The following is a 24,099-nucleotide window of genomic DNA, read 5'->3' on the forward strand; positions in this document are numbered from 1 at the left end:
GTTACCTTAAAGATAACTAGAATTTCTGTGTTTTCCTGAGACCTTGAATTCTAAGGGGTTGTGAAGTGTTAGAAGAAAGATGATGCCTCTGAGTACGCGGGTACAGTGACCTATCAGCATTCAGCAGTAGGCCTGTGATTTTCTTTTTTTTTCAGTTGGTTTAGGAAGCAATTTATTGGCTTTGCACTTAGGCATCCATGGAACTTGAAGCCACAAATAGAGTGGAACAATCTTATTTGATGTTGTGGCTCCTAAAAAATAACAGGAGTGTGGTTGCGAATAATGTTCAGTATTACAGTAGACAGCCCATCAAGTGGGGGTGTTAATTGTTACACAGACACACAATATCTAGTTGATAATTGTGTGGAGAATTGGTGTCACTTTTTATATTTTGCTGTCTGTTTTGTAGACATAGTATTTCTTTTTCTGGCATACCACAATGATTCTTCTTTGTTTATGGGTTAAATTGTTCCTGAACCAAAGCTTGCTCTTCAGTTACTATGCTATCTTTGATCTTCTAAATGTTCAAAGAATTAAAACTTCCTCAGTGGGAGTTCCAGGCATGAACTGCTGATGTGATACCCTGTTACATCATTGCATGCTTCATAGTGTACTGCTGAGTATCGCTTGGCTGTATATATTGATTCCACTTTTATTTTTTTCAATGTGGCCAGATCTAGAAGCATATGCTGAATTCACTTGCACTGGCTCATATCCTCAGTGAAATGTTGGTATTATTACTGCTTTTCTCCTACTCCCTGTGGGAAAAAAAGTCATTGCCAGAAGGATACTAAGAAAGACCCTGATAACCTACATCGTTCACCCTGATAAAATAGTAAAGTGACTGTTGGAACATTATCTGGACTTCTAAAATGATTGCATTGGTTCAATCTGGCTTTTATAAACTTTAAAAGGTTTTCATGTTTTCCTTGAGATTTAACCAAGTCTAAATCCTACTGCTAACTCAGTCCTCCCCTATTCATCACCATTTCTGAATGTCATAGGTGATTTGTTCACCTAATAAGTAAAAAATGTGTTGCTGACATAATTGTATATGTGACTGAATTTGTGATCTGTACTTCTGGCTGGGTATGTATTTATGCTACATAGGTTTGAGGAAAAAGACTCCTGGGGGGTGCCTGGGTGGCACAGCGGTTAAGCGTCTGCCTTGGGCTCAGGACATGGTCCCGGCGTTATGGGATCGAGCCCCACATCAGGCTCTTCCGCTATGAGCCTGCTTCTTCCTCTCCCACTCCCCCTGCTTGTGTTCCCTCTCTCGCTGGCTGTCTCTATCTCTGTTGAATGAATAAATAAAATCTTAAAAAAAAAATTTAAAAAAAATTTTAAAAAAAGACTCCTGGGAGAAATATTTAACATATCATTATCTGATTATGATATAAATGTTGGTTGGATATGAGAGAGACATGCTTTCTCAATTCTCCTAGTTGTGAAATCTTTAAAGCTCAAGCAGATCAATTATTGAAACATTTAATAGTATAATGCTTAGTACTCACTAGTAATGGAGTCATGTCAACAATGAACAGGGAGTGATTTTCTTTATTCTTTCTCATTTTTACTTCTAAGCACTAACAAGGTTTTCCATAGTCAAAAATAGTCAGGTGAACTCAAGTCTGCTGAAAAGATTGAGTTAGGAAATAGATATTTTAGACAGTTCAGGAATGTTTTAGAATTTATGATATTAGTAAATATAGAAGTCATTATTCTACTTCCTCACCGTGTAGATATATTTCAACTGTTGTCTTTGCGAATGCATTTACTCTTGGAACCTGTTATAAATACATGTGAATAATAAATTTCTGTTGTTCTAAAAGTGTTTTTCCAATATCACATTAGAGAGATGAAAAGGGAACCTTTAGCAATATTCTTAACCTCAATAATTTGTTGGCAATTTAACATCTATATATGAAACTATATTTTGATTGCTCTCCAGTAATCTCATGGTCCAGATGGTCAGGATGGAGAAAGATTATTACTGGTGATTACAGCCAGGAAAGTTTTATGCAGGTGGCAAGAATGTGGATAGCTAACATAATTTTCCAAAGTATCTGGCTTATCCTTTTCAAAATATTTTATGAAGCCTAGAATATAAGTTTGTATGTTTCTCCATACATAGCAAATAGATTGTGGAAATCTATTATTAAACTCATTCATTCATTTAATGATCATCTATTGAAAGCCCACTGTACATTAAATATTGTTTTTGGGATATTGCTGTCACTTAATCAAGCTCCTGTCATACCAACTAGGTAAGGGCAGAATCTATAATTACAAGACCAGCTGTTAAATTTGATGTTAGTCTGGCTCCCCCAAAATCAGATAATGAAATGGCTATTTACGTAAATATTAACATGGATAAACAAAGTATGGAACATCACATATCATTGCTAATAAAAGAAAGTATTTGGGTATTAGAATTTGCATGTAATAAAAAATATTTTTAGATTTTACTTAAGTAAAGTCTTAGAAGAAATTGCTCAAGGAGTCAACATCACTGTGCAGGATGAGTCATTTTGTATGTTTTGTGCCCAAGGTCTGGTGGGGAATAGACTCTCTATAAGTTTTCATGGTCTCTATTTTCTCACCTTCAGTTTTCATGGTCTCTTTTCAGGGCATTTGTTGGTCCTGGGCACCAGAAATTCTAATACTGGCTTTTCATCTCTGAGGAGTTGCTGGGGTACACTAGGCAGCTTGGATCTATCTGACTTGTATCAGAGGTTCCTTTAGATTTTGAGCATGGGCCAGGCTAGGAAGTCACTGGCTGTCTATCAGCCCTTTGCCCTAAAACCCAGCTTATATAACTTTGAATTATTTTATACCTGCTTTATAGGATTGTTAATTCTTATTTTCTTTCTGTGTTATGTTGTACTTTGAAAACTATTAATGCAATACTTTGACATTATAAATAAAAAGACTTAGGGGAAAGCATTAGATACAGGTTGAAAAAGTAGGTTGCTGTTACTAATTGATGAAATGATGTTCCTGGCTGTTCATTTCCATGTAGGACAAATGACAAACATGAATATCTTCATTTGGACTAAGAAACATACTTGCATGGAACTGAGAGTATACTACATAAAGAAAAAAGTTTCATTTCAATTGTCAAGTTGGGGCAGACCCAGAAAACTGCTGGAGGGAGAGTAGTTTTTGTTGTGAGGAACCAGACATGCAATTGCTTTTGCATGTTCAAATTTTTCTTTTCAGACATTCTCATTATAATAAGCTATTATTGTACTGAGTCTATAAATAGTATTTATATGAGAAACAGACCAGAAAACCATTCAAGTTAAGCAGGAAACGGCATCATTAATTTTTAGACAAAGAGGTACAACAACATCAAAATGAGAATTTGAGTTTCTTTACTTAAAACCAAACTCTGACTTAAGGCATCTGCACAATTTACTCTTGAAATAGTAGTTACTTGGGGAAGCCTGTGGACTTCCAAGTTGTTATAGGATGATGCTCCTGGGACCACTAGGACACTACTCCATGAGACAGTACGTGGCCTCCTGGGTTGACCAAGTGGAAGGTTCTAGTCTATCCCTGACACTCTAAATCAAGCTACATCTTCATTTATTCCAAAAATAACCTGTTGTCAAAAAAACAAAAACAAAACAAAAACCTTTGTTATCAGGCTTCTATGTGCTAGATATTTACTTAACTCTTTGGGTAAATTAGTACGTGAGTTTAGCCTCCTAAAATTAAGTCTAGTAGGAAAATAAAGCATTTATAGCATGTTTTATTTTTCATTATTTAAAAAAGGTAAAGATTTTTAATAGGCTCAATAAAAACTGGCAACCTCTCATCTTACAAGTCCTTACCACTTAACTACTCACAAAGACCACTTGAACTTTTAGCCATTTCTTCTGTTTCTTTCAAGACCATAATTATCTTGGTAACACTTGACTTCTTCCCCAGTCTTAGATACCCTCTGTTCATTCTATACTGTTATGTTTATATCATGGTGATTTTGTATGTATTACAACTGAGTTATTTCATTTACTTTGATGATGTTACTTCCATAACTGTTTTCCCAAGAGTTAATAAGTGCCTTTGAATTTTCTTTTAAAAGAGTATACGTTTCCTTTCATTACATTCAGATACATCAAGATATTGACAGTTCTATTTTTATTCTCTGGAAACATTTCCTGGAGTCTGTAACCTATTGCTCCAGTCCAGATAAGATCCTCTCTGAACCTTTTGCATAGCAGTTGACCTGGAATATCTCTCTGTTGACATAAGAATTTCATTTGCTTCTGTGCTATCTTGGATCTCCTACTTCTAGATCCCATGTCCTCTTTTCTTAGTTTATTCCCTTGTTTTGTTAGAGTGCTTTATCCAGTAGCTTTCCATAAAAGAAGCATATGAGGGTAGTTGGTTTTTTGTTTCTTTTGTTTTGTTTTTAATTTAAAAAACTGGAAGGCATTGAGTTTGAAATCTGGGGTTAAAGTTCTTCTTATACAGACTTTAAACTTACTATCAACTCTCACCTCTTATTTTCTCACCTTCAGGAGTACCTGTTGCCTCCAATTCCTGTAGTCCAAACTGATTTACTCTTGATCTCTTTCGCTGTAGGCATGTCAACATAATGCCTTCCATTATCCAAAATTTTATTGGCTTTTTTCCTTCAGGCTTACCAGTAGAGTTCTTTAGTGGCAATAGGTAGTTGCCAGGATGATGGAATGTTTTCTTTACCCAAAGTATAAAAATATAATATTCTATTATATAATCCAGTTAAGACTTTTTGTATATTTGTAAAATGTTTTTCTGTTCAACTTACTGTTGTCACAACTGTATTGTATTGTAGCTTTGATACTGTTATTTTTGTAGAAATTAAAATCTCATTTTTCTAAATTAAAAAGCAAAAGTTATATTTCCTCTAAGGTCATTAATGTGGTTATGAGATTAATCTGAGTCTCCCAGGTAATCCTTTGATTTCTGTTTTGGCAATTGTGAATAAAATCCAATGTGAAGTAATCATAGGGATAGCATTTCAAACCAGGTTAGTTAATGTAAGCTTAGTTTTAAAAAGAGTGGAGGGAAAAACCCTAGATTGTAATTTTAAATTCTTGAATGGAAAACATTATTTTTCGTAATAAGTTCTGTTATGAGACTCTTCATTTATTTTCCTCACTTATCTGCCTTTATTGTAGGCTTTATGCCAGACTTACTAGACTTCTTACAGAATGTTTTTAATATTAATTAGTATGGGTAGGAAGGAAATGATAGGGAGCCTAAAGAATGAAGACATAGAAGGAAAGGTTCAAAGCTTACATAGACATAATTTTTGCATTTACCTTATTTGTTTTGTTAGTTTTGTAATCAAAACATTCCAACTTTAGTTATATTAAGTGTGAGATAGAGAAAATGATGTGAATAAATTATTGTTTTACAATTGCCATTTGGGACTATGCATTTTTAAAGAATACGCTATTGTAACTCCCAATTTATTTTTTGGTTTATTCTCCCAGTGTTTCTGAGTATTTGATACTTGCCCCAAGCCAGAGCAATAGGAGTTCAGATAGTTCTCTAAAGCAGTGCTTCTCCGTAGATAGGTGGGAGAAGCACTGCTTCAGAGAGCTATCTGAACTTGTCATGAGCACCAGGATTGTGTGTAAGTGTTAAATCAATACATTGGGCACCTGAAACTAATATTACACTGTATGTTAACTGGAAATAAAAACTTAAAAAAAAAAAAGAAAGAAAAAAGTAAAGCAGTGCTTCTCAACTTCCGTATGCAAATGGATCACCTGAGGATCTTAAAATGCAGATTCTGTGGTGAGGCCTGAATCTGTATTTCTAACAAACTCCCCAAATGCTAATGCTGGTAGTCCTTCTGGCCACACTGATGACTCACGATATAAACTACCTTGATATTGGAGTAATGCAGAATACAGAATCTCGTTTTAAGTATCTATAATTGTTGAGCATCTAGACAGAAGTCAGTGGGAGATGTGGCGTTACAGGCTGCTACTAAGTACATCTAAATAGTACTGGATTTATTGCTTCTTAGAGATTTAATATAGTCATTATTTGTAGGATTCTGTTTAGAAGCAATTTCAGTAGTAAACTTTTATTTATTAATTTCAGTTTTATACATTACATACATAAACTGTATTTCCCTAGTGTCTTGGAAGAAAAAATATAGTTTGTGTGTGCTAAACTTTAGTTTGCAGTGCACAAATATCTGTTATCTATAGCTATTAGTCATTGAGATCCTACTGTGTACACTCTTCTATGCTTCTAGAAGCGTAAAACCGCAGAATATATACACATTTATAACCAGTTTCATCGTAATGTTTATTCCTGTGCAATTAGATATTAGCAATGAAAAGAGATTAATGCTTTTTTTTTTTTTATCTTCTAAATAGCTCAGTCACTAAAGGAATTTGCAAGATTACTCATTGCAGTAGAAGAAGAAAGGAGGAGACTGGTGAGTCTGTTCCCCATTTTTTAAGAATAAAGCTTTGTTTGGACATATTAAAAGAAAGACTGAACCTTCTGAATTAGACTTAGCTATACCAGACCTTATAATGTGATAGATGTACTAAATGCTACAGAAAAGATTTCTGAGTATGATTATCAATTATTGCTAATGAGATATATACCATTTCTGTTTATTTCATTTGTTCATCAGATATAAATTATATTCACTTTGCTTTCCAGTTAGTTCTTTCAAGAATTAAAAATATTGAATTGTCACTATAAACCCATTCTAATTGAGTAAACTTCAAAAAAACTTCAGTGTTACAATAAAGATACATTCTAAGTATTAAAGGCAATTCATAGAAGGAGCAAATAATTTTGCCAGCGTGTTAGCAGGAGGCTTCTTCTCTCTTCTTTTCTTTTCTTTTCTTTTCTTTTCTTTTCTTTTCTCTTCTTTTCTTTTCTTTTCTTCTTTCTTTTTTTCTTTCTTCTAAGGGTTGAGGAGACTTTCTTAAAAAGGTGACATTTCAGTTGTCTCTGAAAGGCTGGGAGGATTTTGCTTGGCTGGGAAGAGTGGGGAAAGCTTTGTACATTGATGGACTAATTTATGTGACAGCATCAGAGCATAGTTATTAGTAATACAGTTATTCATTTACCAATATAATTTTCTACCCATTTTTTTCAAATATCTGTGAAGGCCTCTGTGACCCTGGCTTCCCATTTGTATATGGGAAAAATAGTATCCACAGGATACTCGTAAAGCATTTGTAGGAGCACCTAGCACATAATAAATGTTGATGGTAATAAAGATGTTATTTGTCACTTACGGTGAGGACTTGTTTAAAGTGTCATCTTTATCACTGGCTTCACCATCCTTTTGGGGAATTATATAGACACATATGTATTCGATGTGGATTAAGTATAGTGTCATTCTGCTAACTGGATAAGGAGAGCAGTTTCAGGAGGATGGTCTTGACTCAGGAAATATTGCCTGAGCTAAGGGAGAATCACACAACTATTATTTGGCACTCATATAAATGAACTTGAGTAGAGGCCACAAGGTGGGAAAAAATACATATTCTTAGAATAAGACAAATGGATGGTTCTTAGACAGTATTAGAAGATTGGTAGTTTTAGCCATATATGGGATTTAAGAGCTGGGCTAAAAAGTTTTGGTGTGTATTATAGGAAGGCAAAATTGTTAGTTTTTGAAAAGAATGGGAGAATCAATACAAGATTTAGGAAAGATTAATTTGGTGGCCTTGTGAGAGATAGATAAGGTGCGGGTGTCAGGGGGTGACTATATTTTCTTAGGAAACATCGGCATACCATGGTCTGGTCCCAGTGCCAGATAAATAGCCATACAATATAATCTGTGTTAGATACATATAAGCCATTATGGCAGACTGACCCTTTCTGGGGAGGTCAGAGAAAGATTTTTTATGGAGGTAAGTTTGATTGGAGTCTTAAGATTAAATAGTACACTTTCAAATGCTTTATATGCATAATTCTTACTCCAGTTCTATGAACTATGCAATAGAAGTCCCAAGTTTGATGGGGAAATGTGAGTAGGAGGTGCCTTACGGCCCAGGGTTGAGTGAGGTTGTTATTCAGATCCTGTGCAAGTAGTTCAGGAGAATGATAAGCCAGCTAGCACAGGCTATAATTTTAGAAAATGTTTGAAAGAATATGGGAAAGTGTGTTGTAGTTTGCAAGAGTAAAAAGAGCCAAAAAAATGTTCTTATAGCATTGAGGAAACCTGTAAACATCAGGGGAAAGGCTCTTCCTCTGAGCTGGGAGGAAAGAAAGAGCATCAGTTAAAATATAGAACTTTGCACAGTAAATTGTTTGGACAGGGGATAATAATGTCAGAAAGAAGTGGTCATCTGCTATAAGAGGAGTTTATAGAAATAGTTTAGAAAGCCAAGATCAGGTTATATAAGAGAAAAGGGACTACGGGTTAGTGATAATGAGCCATTGAAGGTAGACATCATAAATATGTCAAGGAAAGATTATTTGCCATGGTTTCATAGATTTTTCTAGCAAAACGCAGAGCCATGGACTGAGCCATAAGAAGAATTAGGAGGTCATATTCAAGTGGTGGGCACAGAGGATGTGCTCTATTATAGGCACATGGATTTGTGTAAGATGAAAATGGGTCTTGGTTGATTATAGTAATAGTTGAGGCAGGAGGTGACTGATGGCTTTAGAAAGCAGAGAGGGCAAGCGTTACTACTGCACTATGTTGACATTTCACTAGCAATAAAAGAAATTCTGAGACAAGGAAGTTGTGATCAGGAGTAGGAGTTAAAACATGCTGAATTTGGCAGTGGAGTTGGTCCAGATAGTAATGAAATTAAGATGTGGCTAAGGATGGAGACAGACCTTAGGAATCAAGATGGCTGAGCTTATAGATTTGGATGTTTTATGAGCATAATCTTGAGGTCATCCAAAATGGTGACTGAATAGAGGACAAAAACCAATGAGTAGAAATGGCCATGGAATGTGGTAGAGTGTCTTCTAAGCAGTGAAAATGGAGATTGAAATGCTAGCTCTTAGTGTTTCAGAGATCTTCATTTCTGCCTTTTTTCTCAACATGTTTCTTATGTTGGGGCAAGGAAGAAATTCTGCATTCATGAGTGAAGTCATATTTCAGGTTTTGATTGCTTTATCTGTTGTTTTAGGGAAGGTCTGAAATAAAGAATGCAAAATAATGAAGAAAAATCTGTAGATAAAAGCCTAATGGATTACAGTATGTCCACAAAGATTATGTAAAAGTAGTTATTAAACCTACAATCTAAGTACTGGAGTAAGTAATAACTTCCAGTCACATGATGTTACTGCAGTCGAAAGTATGTATAGCTGGTAGCAGATTTTGTGCGAAGATGTGCTGAAGAATTTCTCTCTTAAAAATTTGTACTTCATTTAGGAAATAGAATATTTTGAGTGTACTAAGAGTATAAAGGCGTTCTGAAATTGATAGTCATTTAATCATTTTTTTTAGTTATAAGTCTTGATTTGTTATATATTAATTGAATTTGACCAAAATCTTAAGTATGCTAGAACAGCAACTAAACAAAAAAATCTCAAGAAGATGATAGAAGACACCTAGCAGTTTAAACAAATTCTCTTGTTTCCAGTGATTTACCATACTTAGTAAGATGAATACATCATCTAGGTAGCCTAAAGGTTGTTTGCAGGAAAAAGCCCACAGAAATATTAATTTGTTTTTTGAAGAAATGGGACCTCTTTTTTGCTCCTTACTAACTTGAAGTATTGATTTTTTTTAAGTTCATCTTTATTCACAATGTTAGAATGTTTCCCCATAGAATGGAACACTTAAATAATTAGAGATGCTGTAGATTAGATGTCCTGTTATAGACTCTGAGTCTGCTCCCAGCACAAGGAGAGGCATCAAAGCTATATAAATTTTGTGGTAAGGTCTCTTCAGTTTCCATACCACTATAGGAACTGCTCTGTTTACTTCACATCACAGCTAACTTGGCTGTGCACACACTACCATTTTAGTCCAGGCTGTTCAAAATTAATTTGAATAAATACTAACCTACAAAGAGAACACCCTAGGGAAGCGTGAAATGCTTATTTGAGGCCTTCTGAAAGAGATCTGGGTAACCTCTTCTTTGTTACTTGTATTAAAACACTGAATTTGACTCTTTAGGCCTTTGGACTTGGCATTCCCTCTTCCTGAATTCTTGGAAGCGTACTCTACCCATCATTCTTTCCTTCTCAATTCGTGCCCTCTTGTTCCCTGTTCTTTCTCCCCACTGGCTTTCTTTCTACTCCCCTTAATGTACAAGCTCCTTTGGGACTTAGACCTTTGCATTTGTCCTTTCCTCTGCCTTGAACAACTTTCCTCTGCCTTGTCCTGATCCATCTCCTCTCAAGACTGGTTCCATCTTATCATTCAGACTTGAGCCCATATATTCCCTTGGGGGTCTGCATTTTCCATACAGCTTAAATTAGTGCCCTTTAAATATCTGCTCTCATGCAGCTTGCATTCTACTGGGCAGACATTAAACAAATTATTTCTGGTGGTGGTGAGAGCTAAAAAGAAAAATAATGTAGCTGATAGGAGATCCTGCCACTTACTGAGATGAAGAAAAAGATGGGAAAAATGGTTAAATTTTGAATCTATTTAGATGCCTACTGGATATCTAAGTAGCCCTGTCTAAGGAGCATCTGGGCATATGAGTCTGGAGTTCAGGGGAACACATAAATTTTGAAGTTGTCAAAATGTAGAGGGAATTTGAAGCTATGGAATGTATGAGATCACCTGGTCTGTGAGTATGTAGACAGAAGAGAAAAGGTGGAAGGATTGAGCCCTGAGGTACCTTGAGTCCAGACTTTGGTCAGATGAGGTAGAATCAACAAAGGAGGTTTAGATCAATAGAAGAACCAGAAGAAAGCTGTTTGCACAGCTTGCTCAAAGTCCCATTTATTCAATTGGCTATAACAGAGATGTGGGATGATAATAAATAGAAAGGTTATAGGATGTGGACCCAGTGACACAGGGTTCTTCAGGATGGAGGGTCCAAATTATCTGATCTACCTACCCTATGATGCTCCTCTTTCCCTTCCCCTGGGCCCCTTACTTTCTGGGTACTCTGAGTCCCTAACTTTGACAAATGTGAAGTGTGTACGTAGCAATATAGATTTTTTTTTTCCTTAGCTGTATCTTTGTCACCAATTGAAGAAGCCTCAGCTTCAGAATATTTTAGCTAATGTTTATCTTGAAAAATTTATACAGATGAACTTATTTCTTCTAGTTTCCATTTTGATTAACATAAGAAACTATTTATTTATCTTTTTTAACCATTATCACCCACAGCATTCACATCTGACCTGTGTAAGTTACACATTTTGGTTTTGGTTTCCTGGGATTTATATTCTTTCTATTCACTGCTCAGATCAGTCTTTTTTATACTCGTGTAGTGGAAGTACTTTCCTGAAATGGGCTAGGTGTCTGGGTATTACTTTGGAACAACAACAACAAAAAACCATGAGGCACTGGGAGTGGAAATTTACAACCTTAACAGTTGTTTCTTTTATAAGAGTGTTAAAACCTCTATTTTCCTTTCTTACATTTTTTTAAAGTATAAGCAATCCAACATAAGGATTAATAGGGGATAAAATCCAAAGTGTTCTTTCTTTATTTGTGTTCTAACAAAATTAGATTTTTATTAAAAAAGAATATTCTTTTGTGTCAGAAATGTGAATTGCTTGGTTATTGATATAAGATTTTGAGCTGCCATGAGTCTCAAGATATTTAAAAAATATGTGATGCCTAATACATTAGACACTTGTCATATGTGGCTATTGAGCACCGGAAGTGTGTTAGTTTTTATATGGTTTGTATTCTATTTCTATTGGGAGGTACTGCTATACATAATAGCTGATCTGGAGCATTTTCAAGTTACTCGGCTCTGCTACAGTTGCTCTATGTTTTTTTTGTTTGTTTGTTTTGTTTTTTTTTAAAGATTTTATTTATTTATGTGACAGAGAGACAGCCAGCGAGAGAGGGAACACAAGCAGGGGAGTGGGAGAGGAAGAAGCAGGCTCACAGTGGAGGAGCCTGATGTGGGACTCGATCCCGGAACACCGGGATCACGCCCTGAGCCGAAGGCAGACGCTTTAACGACTGCGCCACCCAGGCGCCCCCTCTATGTTTTTAACTAATCTGTTTTCAGCAACCCTCTGAGGTGTATGCTATTAATACACCCATTTTAAAGAAGAGCAATCTCAAAGACACATAGCCAGTAAGTGGTACAGCGAGGATTTAAACCTAAGCTGTTGGGTTCCAGAGCCTTCACATAATCCATAATGTTACAAACTAAGACTCTGTTTTAATTAAAATTGCATAACAACAATAGCAAACATGTATTGTTAAAACAATATGTGAGATGTTCTGGTAAGTGTTTTAGGTATATTATTTTAATATCTTACAAAAATGAGGGAAGAACATGGGCATTATAAGTTTTGAAATTAGATTAATTTTTAAAATTTTTCATCATATTTAAACAGGCATATATTACAGCAAAAACTCAATCTATCAATCAGTGGACATTTCCCACATCAAATTTTGGTATGTGGGAGCCAAAAATATGCTCTAAACCTATTTAAGTCCCGTCCCCCGACCCCTTACCTACTCCCCCATCCCATCACCATTTTTGAATCAAGGATTCATAGAATTGGAGAATGTTTTAAATGTTGAAAATTTTATGTCTTTATTTTTCTTTATTAAAAATTATTTCCTTTGTTTAACCTTTTGCCATAAATGTTTGCATTGCTCGTATGCCATTAGTAGATGATGTTGATTAATCCTTGAGTTTCTGGGATTGGTACTGTTGTGTACTAAGTCTAAGTATCTGTGAAGCAATCCAGTTTTTTTTTTTTTTAATTGTCTCAGATAAATGAAGCATGGTAGGCAACATTCTACATGCATGAGTATTGATTATACTTCTGATATATTTTAGGTTAACTTTTTTTTTTTAAGATTTTATTTATTTATTTGTCAGAGAAAGAGAGAGCACAAGCAAGGGGAGTGGCAGGCAGAGGGAGAAGTGCTCCTCGCTGAGCAAGGAGCCCCTTGCGGGACTTGATCCCAGGACCCTGGGATCATGACCTGAGCCGAAGGCAGCCACTTAACCAACTGAGCCACCCAGGCATCCCAATTTTAGGTTACCTTTTATTAGAAACAAACTTTAGGTATGCTGGCCTATACACCATCATTTTTATATAGTGATTTCACCTGAAATCTAAAAATAAATTAGCCATCTCAGTGTTCTCCATGTTCAAATTTTCACATTTGTTGAATTGCAGAGGTTTTCTGTGACTTCCCATTATTTGGTGAAATGCTAAAGTAGAATTGAGAGGTGGCCAATCACACACAATTCAGCATGACTGCAACACTAGTGGATTTAATTTTTTTATTGATAACAGTCCTAGTACTCATTTGTATTTTTTAAAGTGTGCAAAGTACTTTTATGTACACTTTTATCTTTACCACAACCTGAAACTGAGCTGAGACTATAAGTGAGTTACTCAAGGTAGTACATACCACTAGTAAGTGACAGAGCCAAAGACGTAGGACTCCTTTTCAGGTCTTTGGACTTCCTGCTCACTGGAAGTCATTCCTTCATATCCTTTGTCTTCCCTTTTTAGTTGAAGAGCAGAGGCCTGCGAGGGCAGAGGCCTGATCTCTTTTGTATTTTTTTCCATGCATATATTGACCAAACCATATTGGTTGGTCAAAATTTAGTAGTGTTTAGTTATACAGAAAAAGCAAAGGTGGTTGTTGAGAGTTATCACAACTTGTTATTTACCATTTCTCAGATTGTTTGACTAAGTTCATTATGGACAAGTGTAAGAAAAATAACTTTCTTTGAGTAAAATTCATTAATTTAGTGTGAAGGACTTGAGTAAGGTAATTGCTAGGATTTCAGAAAATACTTCAGAGTGTTCATACTTGGGAATTATGTCTTTTGATTTTAAAATGAAAAAGACAGGACACTTAACTGGAAATGTTTGCTGACATTCTAAAATTTTCTTTTAATAGGTATGATACAGTGGTCAGACAGTGAAGCCTACCCTGGCAGGCGGCTTTTTAGTTATTTTGTTGCTCATCGACATTTCTACCCCAAAGTATAAGAAAGGGGAATAAAAGAGATAAATTTGAGACTCAGTCATCTTGTTTTTTATTAGCTCTTGAAAAAGAATACTTGGAACGAAGGTTGTATTTTTCCTTAGTGAAATTAAGGTTTGTATGCTGTTAGAAGTACTGCTGTCATGGCTAGCCGTCAGCTGGGGTAAGTTAGCTGGTGCAAATTTAAAAATGTATTTGTATTTTGGTATATCAGTTTCACTAATATCTGGATATGATTTTGATGCCATTCTCACAGGTGGTATTTCATGGGTATATATCAAATTCCTAGGTTTAAAGATTTGTAAATGAATTGATGATAGTAAGCATCCAAGTCTTTATAATATTTTCCTGTTTCCCAAGATCCCTCTATAAGATTAACTTTGAGTGTATGGAAGGATTTAAAGGGAACTTTTCCACTAGATAGTGCTAGTTTAAAAGCAATTAATTTAAAATAGGATGTTTGAATTAAAAACTTTCACATGTTTTTTCAGTCAAGATGTAAAATGGAATTGAAGATTTTATTTTTAGTTTTGCTACTTTGGCAGGATTCTTTGTGTGTGAAGTTTTCTGTTGCTTAGGGCTGTCACTAGTCATACCTTTACTCTGATGTGAGTCATCATTTCTCACGGTACACTTGAGGATGTGCTAGTCTTTACTACATTTATAAACCATGTTCTGATTTTTTTTTGATAGGAAGTACAAAGATACTTTGATATTATAAAAGGTAAAATACATAGAAAGCCATTATGTAACCATTCCACAAAAGTTCTTTAAGACCTCAGTGGGGCATTTGATTTTAAAGGGCAGAGAAAATAAACCTAAGTAGACATAAATTAGACTAGAAAAACATTGGTAAAAGAGATTATTAAGGGTAATTTTAAATAATGTAACAAAGCCATGGATGGTTGGGAAATATCAGCTGACAGATGAACCAGATGCTCAGAAATAAGAGGTTGTGGTTCTCTTCAGTGAGCAGAAAGTTTTTGTCCTTGTTTGTAATTAAACCATAATCATAGTTTTCAAGTACTACCGAAGAAGTTACAAATTTAATTACCATCAGGATAAAAGAGAATGAAGGCTTTTTTTTAATTGAGATAATCATAAATTCACATACAATTATAAAGAATAATACAGAAATCTGGTATTCTTTATCCAGTTTCTCCTAATGGTAACAGTTCGTAAAATTAAAGTATAATAGCTTATTATATTATACTTTAAGTTGTAATACTAATTAAAATTAACAATTTATTCAGAAACTTGCCATTTGTCTTAGAATCAGAATTCATAGTTGAAACATAAGTCTGACTGTTAGTGGATTCTTATTAAGATGCCTTGTGTTATTTCACATTCAATTTGTTGTGTGTCACCCAAGACACCCATTTGCAAGGCAAATAGAAAATCAATGGTGAAGACACCGGAGTATCTCAGTTATTTGTGGGAAACACCATGTTGCATGTGACATTCTGGAGCAGCTAGAATCACGGACTCTGAGGCTTCTAAGAGGCTTTTTATCTCTGCCTTTCAATTGCTTGTCAGCTTCATTCTTAGTTAGCTTCTTCCATAAGGTGAGTCATAAATACTGCCACTATAACTTGCAGAAGTTCTTTCTGGAGGGGTTCTGTCTGGGGTCCCCTGGTAAACTAAAAAACAAAACAAAACAAAACTCTTATTAAAATGAACTCTTATTGGCCCAGCCAAGTCACTTAAAGACCCTTGACCAATCACTCGAGGCCAAGGGGACAGAGTATGTTACATGTGTTCCTCTGAATATCAGGGCTATTTTCAGACACAAGGGAATTAACTGTGATTTGGAAATTACCCAACTCTTGTATATTACAGCATGGTCTTATGAATTTCCAGTTAACATTTTCATGTGAATAGAATAGTATGATAGTGAACTGTGTCCAAAATTTTACAGGAGTTAGGAAACCCTATGTTCATTCATCTTTAAAAATCAGAAAACAGACAAGGATGTACACCATTCCTGGTTAAATTCTCTATTATTTTGGAGGGTCCCAGTCTGCAGAGCAAAATAAAACCAATGGCATAAAAGATATAAGACTTAATTTAGTTTATTTCATTGTATCATTTCTTGATGTGATTATCCCATATAGAAAATTCTAAATCTACAGAGAATTTATTAGAAATAAGAGTCTAGCCAAGTCGATAGTTACAAATAACATTGTTGTATACAACTTCAGCTTGCAACAAAAGAATAAACTACTTAAGAATAATTCAGCAAGGGATGTGCAGGATTTTTGTATGTGAAATCACAAAACTTTATTTTAAGATATTAAAGAAAAACTAAATAGAAGAAAATATAGTGAATCAGTGAAAAAAAATGATTTCAACCAACTATGCTAGATAAGAGACAAGAGAATTTACTGTAACAATCTAACTTACAGAAATTTGATTAACTTCTTACTAGTGTAGTGGTAAACCACAGGCTGGTCCTGAAGATAGTGTATTTCCTTTTTTCACTTGGAAAATGTGGTCATCCTATGAAGAACTCACTTAACCATATTTCCAGACTTCTCCCAAACTCTTGGGTCTTTCAGACAATTTCAACAATAGAAACACTGTTTGAAAAAACTGGTCTGCTCTTCATTTGTATGACCATATCTGATGGCAGAAAAGTGCTCTACATAGTAATTACTGTATTTCTATTTAAGTCTCTCATGGCAAAATAAAATATCTCCACTGATCTGGGATTTTTCATTCTGTTCACTGTATATTTCATCCACAGTGTAATTTCTGCTCACCACATACAACAATACTACTTAAGTGATGCAAACAAAATGCATTTTCTATAGTCAGCATGAAACTAGATTGCAAAGTTCAGAAAGTCTCAATTCCAGTGAATTGTTGACATCAAGTAAAGCCCTAAGATCCTCAGGATTTTTTTCTTTTTTTTTTTCCTTTTATAAATAAAGAGTGTTTTGCTTTTCCCAAAGTGTAAAATGGAAACTACCAGCAATATGTTTAATATTAAGTATTGTATGAATGAACATCTTATATTTTAGTAGTTCCATATTTATTTTAATGTGGATTTAATACAAATTATTGCTTTGGAGGGAGCTTAGTAAAAAAAGTGGACCAATTTATAAAATGTGGGACATGCCAAAATCATGGAAATGATATGTAAGTGAGTGAAATCTGGGAATCCGTGGAGTAGGTGTGATATATATGCGTTAAGTGTCTTTGATTGTCTTCTGTGAGTGTATACTCTGTTGAACATTGTCATCAACTACCTCCAAGTTTACTACCTCATTTATGGAGCTTATATTAAAAAAAAATCCTCAAAACTCTCTGATTTCTTTTTAGTTTCTTCTGAAAGAATAAGCATTCATATAGTGAATACATTAATGATAGGTTAAGCCAGATTCTACTTATATCTTATGCTGAAAGACTGAAGCTGACAATTGTAGAATTTAAGTGTCTTTATAGGAAAGCAGCTATAGACCAGTAGACCAGTATGCATAGCATAGTTTAATTTTTATAATTCTATGAAGTTCTAAAATTTTACATAATTCTAAAAATTCTATATATTCTATAATTTTATAACTTTCTACATTGCTGTGTTTCCCAACTATTTCAATAATTTATTCAAATATATATTGATCTCTAGGAGGCAAGAATAGAGCTGTGGGCAAAAGTTTTTGTCTCCTAGTTGGCAGAGACAGATATACCAAATAAGTGAGTCAGTGTGTATTATCAGATAGTAATAGATACTCTGGAAGAAGAAAGATAAGGGAGGATGGTTAGTGGAGGTCTGTTTTAATGGTGTAGGTCTGTAATTGGAGGGGTGTAGTGTGTTTTAATGTAGAGTAGTCAGAGAAGGCCTCACTGATTACTATCGTTGAAGCAGAGACCAGACAAAAGAAAGAACAGTTAGTCCTTCAGGTCTCTGATGGAAGTGCTTTTAAAGTAGCCGACACAACTCAATAGCAAGTGCAAAGACCCTGAGGCTGGAGAGTGTTTGGGGTATTTAAGGAACAGCATAGAAGCCAATGTGGTTAAAGCACAGGAGTAAATGTGAAAGTGAGAAGAGGTGAAGTGGGATGTGGTGGAGAGATGGGGGGATGTGAAGAGTATGGAGGCCCTACAAGAAGTTGGACTTTTGCTCTGTGGAAGGGTCTTTCAGCAGAGGAGTGACAAGAACTGATATAGAATTTCAAAGGATTACCCTGTTATGTTTACTATAGACTGTAGAAGACAAGTCTGAATACTTATCTCCTAACTGGGGATACCAGTCAGAAGGCTGTTTGGGTTATTTCATTAGGTAAAAGACCATGGTGACTTGCACTGGGATGAAAGTGGTAGAAGTGATCAGATTCTGACTTATTTTATAGGTGATACCAATAAGATTTGCTGATTGATCAAATATGGATTGTGGGAGAGATGAGGCAACTATGCTTCCTAGGAGTGGTTTTTCTAACTCAGCACTATTGACATTTTGGGCCAGATAAGTTTTAGTTAGGAAGTTCTGTCCTGTGCATTGTAGCATGTTTAGCAACTTCCCTGGCCTGTACACTCTTCATGTATTCCTCACCCCACTCCCCCACCTCTACCCCCATTGCCAAGTTTTGCCAACCAAAAATGTCTTCAGACATTTTGTCCCTTAGGGGGCAAAGTCAACCTGCTGAAGACCACTTATCTCAGGTTTTTATCCTGATGGGGATCCTCAAATGGAAGAATCATGGTGGGGGACAGGTATGTATAGTGGGTATTCTCAAGAATTTCATTTCAGACATGTTAAGTATTAGACAGTCAGCTGGAGCTGTTGAGTAGGAGTCAGGAGAAGTTAGGTCTATAAAAAGAAATTTGGCGATCATCAATGTGTAAGTGGTATTTAAATCCACTGGACGTTGGATGAGATTATGCTGAGTGTGAGAGTAAGTAAAGTTGATGAAAGTTTAATTGACAAAATTGTAAATATGTAAACAATTTTGAGTTAGTGATTCCATGAAGAGAATACCTAACAATGACATTAATATTAACAACTTTGTGTTTTTCAAAAATTGTGGTAAAATACACATTATTTAATTTACCATCTTACCCATTTTTAAAGTATACAGTTTAATAGTAAGTATATTCATTATTGTGTGGCCAATCTCCAGAACTTGCAAAACTTAAACTCTGTGCCCATTAAACAACTTCCCAGTTCCCCTCCCCTCAACCCTTGGCTGCCATCATTCTGCTTTTCTATTTCTATGAGTTTGGCTACTTTAAATACTTCATGTAAGTGGAATCATACAATATTTGCTGTTTGTGACTGGCTTTTTTCACTTCACATGATGTCCTTAAGGTTTGTGCATGCTGTAGCATGTGTTGGAATTTATTTCCTTTTTGAGACTGAAGAATAATCCTGTGTGTGTGTATATTTCACATTTTGTTTATCTATCCATCTGTTGATGGATACTTGGATTGTTTACACCTTTTGGCTATGGTGAATATTGCTGCTGTGAATATGGGTGTGTAAATATCTCTTTGAGACCCTGATTTCAATCTCTTGTAATTTTTTGAGGAGCCACCATGCTGTTGCCCATAGCAGCAGACCATTTTACATTCCCACCAACAGTGCACAAGGTTCCAGTTTCTCGATAGCCTACCTAACATCTAACCTAACACTTGCTGTTTCCTGTTTTATTGATAGAAGCCATCCTAATGGGAGTGACAACTTTGGGGTTTTAAGTTTGCTATTAGATGTGGTTGGGGTGGGCGAGGATATATGCTTTACATCCATGAATTTTAAAGGTTAACAGACAATGAACGTTTTAAAGCAACAGGAAACTGTTTCAGAAGACACTGATGAAAAGCATACTTTATGGTAGGGCAGAAGATATCAAAACAGCAACATTTTTTTTACTATGTGTTTTAAGTTGTTAAATGATCAAGAACGATGATTGTTGTGGCAACAGGAGTGTAAACTAAGGTACGTTTATACAGTGGATAATTTAGTCATTTGAAGGTTCGTTTTAATTGGCAGCAGTTAGGTAACAGTAATTTTTTTTTTTACCTTTTGCTTTTTTCAGGCAAATGTTTAAAAGGTTTTACTGCCAGCTCCAGAAAACGAGAATAGTTTGACAGTTTCATGCAAACTTCTCTTTGTTTTATAACTGGAGCTTGAAAGGAGGTGAGATGATCAGTGGGGGGATGATAAAACTTGGAGTTTAAGCAGCTTTATAGGGTCTGATCACATTGGGGGCCTTGTTGATCATGTGATAACCTGTGGAAGGATAGGCCTAGAACAAAAGAAAGATAAAGTCTACAAGAGTAATAACTATTACACAACACTGGCAGATTTCCACACTGTCAAAGCCTCAGGAAGCCTATCTCATCAAAAGTGAATTGGGAAGTGGGTAGAGATGTGGGGCCTCACACTCCAGAACAGAGTCATTTACAGTTTGAAGAGAGTAAGGATTTTCAACCCAGGACTACTGACACATTGGGCAAGTTAACTCCTTATTGTGGAGGACTGTTTTGTGCATTGTAGGATGTTCAACATCTCTGCCCTCTACCCACTAAATACTGGTAGGAGACCTCTGACCCAATGACCCCAGCTGGGATAAGCCAATATGTCTCCAGATATTGCCAGATATCCCTAGCTGAGAACCCCTGGACTAGTGTGTTTACTGGGGGCCCATTTCTAGTGTGTCTTGTAGGGTGTCTCTTAACATTATCTGACTTATAGTTAATTGGGGGTGCTTACTGGTCTTCTAGAGTTAATAAGCTCTCAAAATAGGGGTGGTTTCTTGTCTTTATTCTCTTTAATGCCTAATGTTTTTTGATAATAAGTTGAAGCTCAGGAAATGGTTGCTGAATTGAATTAAGATGAAGTATATTTGTATAATAACTAATGTTGCTTAACCTCTTCAGTACGTCAGACACTGTGTTAAGCACTGTTGCATACTTATTTAATCCTCACGTCCACTGTTTGAGCTAAGTTCTATTATCCTACTTTTATAAGTGGAGAAATTGAGGCCTACCTATTGGTGTTTATAAGTAGCAGAACTGAAAAACCAACCTGTGTCCAGAAGTGCAGCTCTAAATCACACTCCTGTCTACTTCTGTAGCTGTCTTCATTCCCAACAATTCACAGTGCCTTGCCTGAGGTCTTTGGTTAGTGAGTACTCACAGTTCACAGAACCAGACCAATATTGTAACCATCTGTCTATGGGAATGTCATCAGAATTTCACCTTGGCATGTCATTTATTTTTTTCATGAAGTAATTTTGTAAGTTGCAAACCATTCATATTGGCTTCACTAGACTAAGAACAGATCTAACATGGGGAGACCACAGGCAAAGGGAATTATATTGCCTAAAAAAGGCTAGGAATCTGCTGATTTACCCCCTAATGTGCTTCTGCCTGTTCCTGCCATCCTCATTCCTCTAGAGTTATCTGGTTCCCTTTAATTTTCTTAGCTTCTTGGCCAGGCCAGGACCAGTATGTGTAAATGCAGTCACCCGTTAACCTATTATTCACCCATTAGCCTTGTCATCTGATGGCCTCTGTGCTATAATAGATATCCTAGGGAATGAGTAAGAGAAGTGTCCTCTCCTGAGGTGCTGACTTATTGGTGGAGATGGTATATAAATAGCATCAGTGATGCACCAACTGAGGAAAACTAGAAGAGCTGCACAGGTAGTGTTAGGAAATTCAGAAGAGGAAGAAATTACTTTTAGTTGAAAGGATTTAGAAAGGCTTTGTGGAGGAGACAGAATTTGAACCAGGTCTTTTTTTTTTTTTTAATGATTTTATTTATTTGTCAGAGAGGGAGAGAGAGAGCACAAGCAGGGGGAATGGCAGGCAGAGAGGGAAACAGGCTCACTGCTGAGCAAGGAGCCTGATGAGGGACTCGATCCTGGGATCATGACCTGAGCCGAAGGCAGACACTTAACTGACTGAGCCACCCAGGTGTCCCTGTACCAGGTCTTAAATGACATATGCCAGCAACAGCAGGTAAAGAAGAAGAGAGGAGGGAAGGAAATGTCAAGTAACAGAAGTGAAGTATAGGGAGAAAAGGACTGTTTGGCTGAGTTACCTGTACCTGGGGTGAGTATTGGAGAATGTAGTTCTTCAAAAGGATAAAATTTAATTGTGCTTTTGTAAATTAGAGCTTGTTTGTAAACAGGAACATACAAGAAAGACCAATAAGTGCTCTGGTTCAAGTTCAAGGTGGTATAAGTTTCCCTGGTTCCTGGGAAGTTTTGTCTAGTTGGGAATATCTGAGAAAGCTGAGCCTTGATAGTTGAGTAGGATTTCAGCCAGACCATATAAAGGTGACAGAAAAAGCATTGTGATAGGAAAGAGAACATGAGCAATATTAAGGAGATGTGAATACATGGGTGACTTTAGAGGGAAAAACTTGGTTTGTGTGATAAGGGTAGAATGAAAAAAAAATCCCTATTATGGAAAACCTAGAAGTTCGGTAAGGAGTTTGGACATAGTTCAAAAGGCAATATAACTTCAATGAGTATTTTCAGGATACATCATCAAAGCTGGAGGCCCTGGTACGTCACTCCTCAGAAACAGGGCTTTGATTCATTTTTGCATTAACAACATTTAGCAAGGGACATGGATCAATAAATGCATACTGAATAAATCCATTTTATTGGTAGTGGTATGAGGCTATTGTATTAATGTTGAGAGGAAATGAGGTCCTAAATGATAACTCTACTAGTGGAGATGGAGAGGGAGAGATGAAAGCAAGGGGTGCATGGAAATAGAATGGATGGGGCAACACCTGATTGTGTGGGAGTAAAGGGCAGCAGAGTTGAAAGAGGTGGACATGGTAGTAAGTTACTATGAGAAGGAGGTTGCCAATGTACATGGAGGGAATGCTGAATGGGAGAGGGTGGGGAAATGTGTTGAGTTTAGCTTGGGATATTTTAGGAGAGGCAGCATAGCATAATGGTTAAGAACACAGGATATGAAGTCAGTAGATCTGCCTCTTATTAGCTCTGTGGGACCTCAGGCACATCACTGTAACATTTGTATGTTTCATTTTCCCCGTTAGTAATAGGATAACAACCTTCCCACTGTAGGGTTATTCAGATTAACCGAATTAATATTTGTAAAGGTCTTAGAACAGTGCCTGCTACATTAAGGCTATATAATTATTTTTTAAATAAAATCGGATTACTATGGAGCTTTTCAAATCTGTATCCAAATGCATAATAATGAAGGGGTTTAAGGTTAGTACATGAATAGCTTGATTTTTAACCCTGTAAGCTACATTTTTCCCCCTTGATATTCAGGAATTCTTGATTCCATATTCAGGAATTTCTATATGATTTCTCAAATTTTTATTAACAGTTTTTGTTACAGAATCCTAACCTGCTAGTACTGCCATAATTCTTGGTGGCAGTAGATGTGGAAAAGTACTATAAGCCACAATAAAGTCTTGAGTTTCATATTCAGATCGGTAGTTCCTAGACAACACCTGCTAATTGCCAAAGAAGTGTGACTATAACTTCTTTTCCATAATTTTGCAGATCCTCTTCATTTTTACAGACCCCACATTGATTCCTACTTCTGGGTTAGCATTGAGGTTATTAGGTACTTCCAAGGTAGAGTTAGGATAGGGTAAGCCAGAAACAGACAAAGACCAAAGTCACAGTGTGATGTCCTTAATGTGTTTCAAGGCTGCTGTGGTCAATATTTGCCCAGTTGCTATATGATGTCAATTGGTGTTCTCATCTGCAGAGGGACTCTTGAATATTCTTTGCTGCCATTGTTACTGAGAGAAAAAGAAAGAATCTATTTAATATTTCTTTGGAAAGTTTTAAAGAGACTTTAAGGGGTGCCTCAGTTTGTCAAGTGTCCGACTCAGTTTCAGCTCAGGTCATGATCTTAGGGTCATGAGATCAAGCCCAGCATTGGGCTCTGTGCTGGGCTGTGGAGCCTGCTCAAGATTCTCTCTCACTTAGTACAAACTGATTAACTATAATGATTTAACAATTTGTTTTCCTTCTTAAAATGGAGAT

At 36.0% G+C, this 24,099-nt stretch overlaps 1 protein-coding gene across 9 annotated transcripts in view; it reads left to right on the forward strand.

Moving 5' to 3' along the window:
- Positions 1 to 24,099, forward strand: part of ARHGAP42 (Rho GTPase activating protein 42) — a 317,870-nt gene that overhangs the window by 96,389 nt on the left and 197,382 nt on the right. For all 9 annotated transcript variants that reach the window (XM_048217115.2, XM_048217118.2, XM_048217117.2 and 6 more), the window contains one exon: positions 6,390 to 6,451. In XM_048217115.2, the coding sequence (XP_048073072.1) occupies positions 6,390 to 6,451 (62 nt within the window). The remainder of the gene's footprint in view (positions 1 to 6,389; positions 6,452 to 24,099) is intronic.

The sequence above is a fragment of the Ursus arctos genome, unplaced genomic scaffold, assembly GCF_023065955.2.
Source record: "Ursus arctos isolate Adak ecotype North America unplaced genomic scaffold, UrsArc2.0 scaffold_22, whole genome shotgun sequence".
NCBI lineage: Eukaryota > Metazoa > Chordata > Mammalia > Carnivora > Ursidae > Ursus > Ursus arctos.